This window comes from Epargyreus clarus, unplaced genomic scaffold (genome assembly GCF_041222505.1).
Source record: "Epargyreus clarus isolate Ecla_fem2 unplaced genomic scaffold, WU_Ecla_fem_2.2 ptg000013l, whole genome shotgun sequence".
NCBI classification, from domain to species: Eukaryota; Metazoa; Arthropoda; class Insecta; order Lepidoptera; family Hesperiidae; genus Epargyreus; species Epargyreus clarus.
This window is the reverse complement of record NW_027332221.1, coordinates 6,181,445-6,187,628: the sequence shown is the minus strand read 5'-3', so window position 1 is coordinate 6,187,628 and position 6,184 is coordinate 6,181,445. Positions and strand designations below refer to the sequence as shown.

At 37.0% G+C, this 6,184-nt stretch overlaps 1 protein-coding gene across 1 annotated transcript; it reads right to left on the bottom strand.

The window, feature by feature from the left end:
* Window positions 1-519: 519 nt before the first annotated feature.
* LOC140746780 (uncharacterized) lies at window positions 520-5,691 on the bottom strand. Its single transcript, XM_073078879.1, has 3 exons — window positions 4,825-5,691; window positions 2,042-4,281; window positions 520-1,921 (listed from the first exon to the last, which is right to left on the bottom strand). Exons 1-3 carry the CDS (start codon window positions 5,689-5,691, stop codon window positions 520-522), a joined length of 4,509 nt encoding a protein of 1,502 aa, XP_072934980.1.
* Between the last annotated feature and the right edge of the window lie 493 nt (window positions 5,692-6,184).

Here is a 6,184-nt window from a genome sequence, read left to right as displayed (position 1 = left end):
CATCTTTATTGCGTTTTTTGACAAGACATAGACAATAGTTATTATTTTAAATATTAAAATTGTTAAGGTTCACAGTAAGTACAGGAATGACAATAACCATAGACATGCCGCCCACCAAAGGACCGCAGTCCTTTACAAAATAGATATTAAACCTACATTTACAAAATAAGTTTAACAAGTTGTACTGAATTTTGACATTTGAGTACACCACATACTATAAGTTACCACAATTTGAATTACAATGGTTTGGTTACAAACTCTACATACTTTAACAAATATATCACACAATCTTTAAGAACTTTAACAAAGCTTCAACTACACATAAACAAATTTATGAAAACATCTCATAGATGGCAAAATTTAACATTTTTTAAAGTAATATCTTTCGTGGTACTACTAAAAGGTTCTACTAAAAGGAAAAACAACATTATAACATTCAGTGAATGCTGAGTGAAAATAACATAATAGAAAAAGTTACATTAACAATGTTAAGTTATAATTAAAGTAATACTGAAGTTATCAGTCAGACTGTATTGGTAAATAACAAAGTTTTGATATTGATCGTTTAACCACATCACTCGCACATCTTACACTATATACTCTAGTAACATTGTCGGGACCACGATGTTTAGCAACCACTCGCCCCAAAGGCCACTTGCCTGGAGGCAACTGTTCATCTTTAATAAGCACAATATCTCCTATTTCAAACTCTCTCATATGTTTTAACCACTTAGGACGTTCTTGTAGTCTAGATAAGTACTCATTTTGCCACCGGTGCCAGAAATCCCTCACCAGCCTTTGTACATATTGCCATCGTGATAAACGACTTAAATTAATGTCCCGCAGATCCGGACTTGGAATGGTAACAGGAGGTTCCCCAATTAAAAAGTGACCGGGTGTAAGTATTTCAAACTCAGTATCTGTGATGTCAATTGGAGTCAACGGTCTTGAATTCAGACATGCTTCAATTTGACACAATGTGGTAGTCATTTCTTCAAAGGTAAGCCTGGCTGTCAAGATGCGTCGCAGGTGATGTTTCACTGACTTGACGCCAGCCTCCCACAGTCCACCAAAGTTTGGGCTGTATGGTGGAATGAAGTGCCACTGGGTGCCTTCAGCAGCCAAAATTTCACTTAAATGATCTGGCAATTCCACCTTTGCATTTTTCCACGCTTCAATCAACTGTTTATTGGCTCCCACAAAATTCCTCCCTTGATCACTCCATAGATGTGTACATTTTCCTCTTCGTGCCACGAATCTATGAAAAGCTCCTATAAATGATTCAGAAGACAAGTCGCCCACTAATTCCAAATGTATGGCCTTTGTTGCCATACAAATAAAAACGGCTATGTAGGCCTTGTTTGATTTGGCTCCTCTTCCCCTTGACATTAATACTTGCAACGGACCAGCAAAGTCCACACCACTATGAAGGAATGGTCTCGCAGGTGTGGTGCGTACTTTAGGTAAATCTCCCATAATTTGTGTTCTCATGGCAGCCTTATATCGTGTACAAGTAATGCACTTGTGTATGAATGTCTTCACTGCATTTTTTGAACCAAGAATCCAATATTTTGAACGAATGTAGCAAAGCATTAATTGTATTCCACCATGCATCGTTTTCCGATGAGCATCTGCAATTATTAAATGTGCGAGGTGATTCTTGCTATCGAGTATAATGGGGTGCTTAGCTTCATCTTCTAAGTCTGAATTTCGCAGTCTACCGCCCACCCTGAGAATATTGCAGTTATCCATGTATGGATTCAAAGATTTCAATTTACTACTTCTCTTTACATAATCCTTGTTATTTAATCTATGTATTTCTTCGAGGAAGTCTCTTCTTTGTGCTATTTTTATACACAACTTCAATGATTGATCCAGCTCTTCAACTGTTATATGCTTAGGTATGTCATTTGAAAGTTTTCTGAAATTTAAGAATCTTCTACAGTAGACTATAACTCTTAAAAGCTCATCTAAGACATTATAATTTTCAAAATCTATGACATTGTTATTATCTTCAATTTTCAAATTTACGTTTATTTGCCTTGTCTCCATATCTGTAGGTTCAATGTTTAGTCTTGAGAAGGTTACTTCTTTATCTCGTAGCCAGTGTGGTCCGTCCCACCATAACTTTGTTTCTATCAGTTCATTTAACTGAAGCCCTCTTGAACCGATATCCGCTGGGTTTGTCTTGGATTGTACATGAAACCATTGCGAGTTGCCTACATTATCCAATATTTCAACCACTCTGTTGCTTACAAATGTTTTCCATCTTAATGGATCTCCACATAACCATGATAATACAACTGATGAATCTGTCCAGGCATATACTCTTTCAACAGGTAATCGCATAGCCTTCCTTACTTGAGTCATTAATCTTGCTAATAATACAGCGCCGCAAAGCTCAAGTCTCGGAATTGTAATTGGTTTCACGGGTGCCACTCTTGTTTTAGATGCTATAATTCCTGTTTCATATTTCCCTTTCTTAGTTTCTACTCTATAATATATGACGGCACAATAAGCCTTCTCTGAAGCGTCACTAAATCCATGAAGTGTGATATTATCTAATTCCTTTCTGTCTGTCTTAATCCATCTTTTGATTTTTACTTTATTTAAACTATTAAAACTATCTCGTAATCTTAACCATTCTTCCTTCAATGCATCTCCAACATATTCATCCCAATGTAATCGTTCCATCCAAAGTTTCTGTATTAAGATTTTAGCTGGAATTATTGCTGCCCCTAGCCACCCAAGTGGATCAAATAATCTTTGTATATCTGCAAGGATGTTCCGCTTGGTGACAACTTCTGGTTGTGATGGTAATTTTAATTGATACTGAAATGAATCCATCGTCATGTTCCACGTTAAGCCCAATGTTTTGATAGTACATTCGTCAGTTTCTTGTTCTATCTTCATAGTGTCTTCGTCTGCTTGCATTTCCTGTAAAAGTTCTTTACTGTTTGAAGCCCACTTTTGTAACATGAATCCACCCTTGTTTAAGATGTGCGCAATATCCTTGCTCAGTAGTATTGCTTCTGGAACTGTGAAACAACCACTCATACAGTCGTCAACATAGAAATCTTCTCTTATGACTCTCGATGCTTCTGTATAATCTTGACCTTCGTCCTCCGCAAGTTGTATTAAAGTCTTGACGGCTAAGTAGGGTGCAGAAGCTGTTCCAAAGGTAACCCGCAACATACGGTATTCTTTTACCTCTTCATCTGTATTCCCACGCCATACAATTCTTTGCAAATCCGCATCTTCACTTGCAACTTGTATCATTCTATACATCTTTTGTATGTCAGTTACGAAGCAAATTGGTTTCAGACGCCATCTCATAACGAGGTTTCTCAGATCTTCTTGAAGCGGAGGTCCCGTCATAAGTATATCATTGAATGATTTACCCTTTGATCCTTTACAAGATGCATCAAATACAACTCTGATCTTGGTTGTTTTACTGTCTTCCTTTATAACAGCATGATGTGGTAAGTATATTGCTTTCTTATTTTTATCCTCTTCTGGAACTCTTTCCATGTGATTCAATTGAATATACTCTTCTATAACTCTACCATAATCTTCTTTAAGTTGTGGATTTCTCTCTAATCTTCTTTCTAACAGATGTAATCTTTTTAATGCTATCTGTTTTGTTTCCCCTATTTCTTCTATGGAATCCTTTAAAGGTAACTTGACGATGTATCTCCCTTCTGGTGATCTAATGTAATTATTTGTATAAATCTCTTCACACCTTCTCTCTTCAGCTGTATATTCTCTCTTCGTTGATTCTTCTATACTCCATAAATTTCGTAACATGTTGTTTATATCTATTTCCAATTTTTGATGCATGACCAAGATTGTATTATCTGTTGTGTGGTCATGGATATTGCCAAAGAGAATCCATCCCAGACTTGTTTCCTGTGCCGATGGCGAGCCTGATGGACCTTTGATTAAATTATTCTTAATGATTTCTGTGTATACTTCAACTCCAAGTAAAACATCTATTTTCCCGGCAATGAAATATTGTGGGTCGGCCAAGGTGAGACCTTCCAAATGTGACCAATTTTCCCTTGGCTCGATTGATTTACATGGTAACCGAGTAGTCACGTGTGAAGCTAAAACATAAGCCTGTACAGTGAGGCTGAATTCAAAATCGTACCTAGATATGACCTCCAGCTGTACCAAGTGGCTAACTGTTGTTGTTGTTGAACCCACCCCAGTTACCATTCCATTGATGCCAGTTCTTTTGAGACCCAATGACTGAACTGCCCTTTCACTAATAAACGATGCCTGAGACCCAGGATCGATTAAAGCCCTCAAAACTATCATTTGTCCCGAACTGTTTCTAACAAGAACCAGTGCAGTGGCTAAAAGTGCTCTTTTTACATACCCTGACACCAAGTGTGAAGCAACAGAGACATCTTGTAGATCTTGATTTTCTACTTTTACATTTGTGCTGGATGAAGATCTGGTTGTGGTCCCTACCTGCTTTAACCCAGTATCTCCCTTATCATTTGTGATTTGATGTAAAAGCGAGTGATGTCGTTTCCCACATATTCTACAAGAACTCCTTTGTTTACAATTGAACACTGAGTGACTCGAAGACAAACAATTATAACACAAGCGATGATCTTTAACATACTCTCGTCTTTTAAAAGTATCTAATTTTGAAAAATCTTTACAATTAAATAAAAAATGATTTTTACCACATAGGCCACAACTAATTTCAACTGAATTGACATGAAATGATCGCTCCCTTGTGCTACGTACAGCAATTGGTTGGGTTAAAACTAAGGTTTGAATACTAGACTCAAGGAAATTACAAAGACTTACATATGAAGGCAATTCCTTTTCATATTCATTACTCACAAATTTCTCCCATTCCTTGTGTGTATCTGCATCTAACTTTTGAGTAATCACAAATACTAAAATGGGATCCCAAGATTCCGTTGATATGTCCATACCTCGCAGACAACTCAGACATTCATTGGTGTTGTCAATTAACGCCTTCAAGTGAGATGGCGATTGATTTACAATCTTCTTATTACTAAACAACCTTTTTAATATCGCATCCACTGTGAGTCTTTTTTGTGAATATCGTTTTTTCAAAGCTTCCCATGCTGTACTGTAGTTACTTGCAATCATTTGATAGTTCTTAATGGTGTTTCTTGCTTCTCCTGTTGTACAAGCCTTTAGGTAGTGTAATTTCTGTACGTCACTAAGTTTGTTTTTATGAATTAAGGATAGAAATAAATCCTCGAAAGCCTGCCATTCCTCGTACGCTCCTCCAAATGTTGGCAGAGCAATCTTAGGCAGATGCACCTCGGCATCTGCCCCCGACGACACCGACGACGACTCAATTTCCGACGAAATGTGCGGGGAGGACTTTTTGGTAGCCCTTATATTCTCGAGAGTGTCGGTTAAGTCCCCCTTGACGTCCAGATATAATTCTTCAATCTGGCTGTGCTTGTCTTCTCTGAAATATGGTATGGTTTCTCGTTGTTCCTTTTTGCTGCATTTAATTAATAATTTGTGGTTTTCTCGAAACGAGTCCCAATACTCTTCTACGCATTTAATTTTCGTTTGTAAGTATCCAACTGTCATTCTTGCCGACGGACATTTTTTATGATTGATTTTTGCCTTCTCTAATAACCGATGAAGATCTTCATTGAGTTCAACCAATTCTTCCACCGAAGACATCGCCAAAAGCCAATTGACGAATTAAGTTTAGCACGTGAAAAATGGCGGATGCACCAATTGAAATAATTTCTTGACAATAACACTGTATTTTTGCTTGATTTATCCGGTTCGATTAAGGACCAACATGTAATTGATGAATGCTTGTGAGATTGCTTAGATATTTTCGAGTTTTTGAGTTTGTAAGTAAAAAACTTTTGCGAGCTGCACTGACATCTTTATTGCGTTTTTTGACAAGACATAGACAATAGTTATTATTTTAAATATTAAAATTGTTAAGGTTCACAGTAAGTACAGGAATGACAATAACCATAGACAAGAACCTACACCAAATATCTTCAAACACAACTCAATTATTCCAATCGGTTGAGGAGTTACATATTTTGTCTCCGAGACACATTATCAGACCCTTAAATAGTCAATGATAACTGGCTTTGCAATTTCATTAGAACCTACACCAAATATCTTCAAACAGAAATCAATTATTCCCATCGGT

Excerpts from the sequence above, each read along its gene's own strand:
- LOC140746780 (XM_073078879.1), bottom strand. The coding sequence starts at position 5,691 with ATGTCTTCGGTGGAAGAATTGGTTGAACTCAATGAAGATCTTCATCGG. Across the intron at positions 4,282-4,824 it reads AAAAGGAATTGCCTTCATAT|GCATCGTTTATTAGTGAAAG; the intron begins GTAAGTCTTTGT and ends CCTGGGTCTCAG. Across the intron at positions 1,922-2,041 it reads CCTACAGATATGGAGACAAG|AAAACTTTCAAATGACATAC; the intron begins GCAAATAAACGT and ends CTTAAATTTCAG.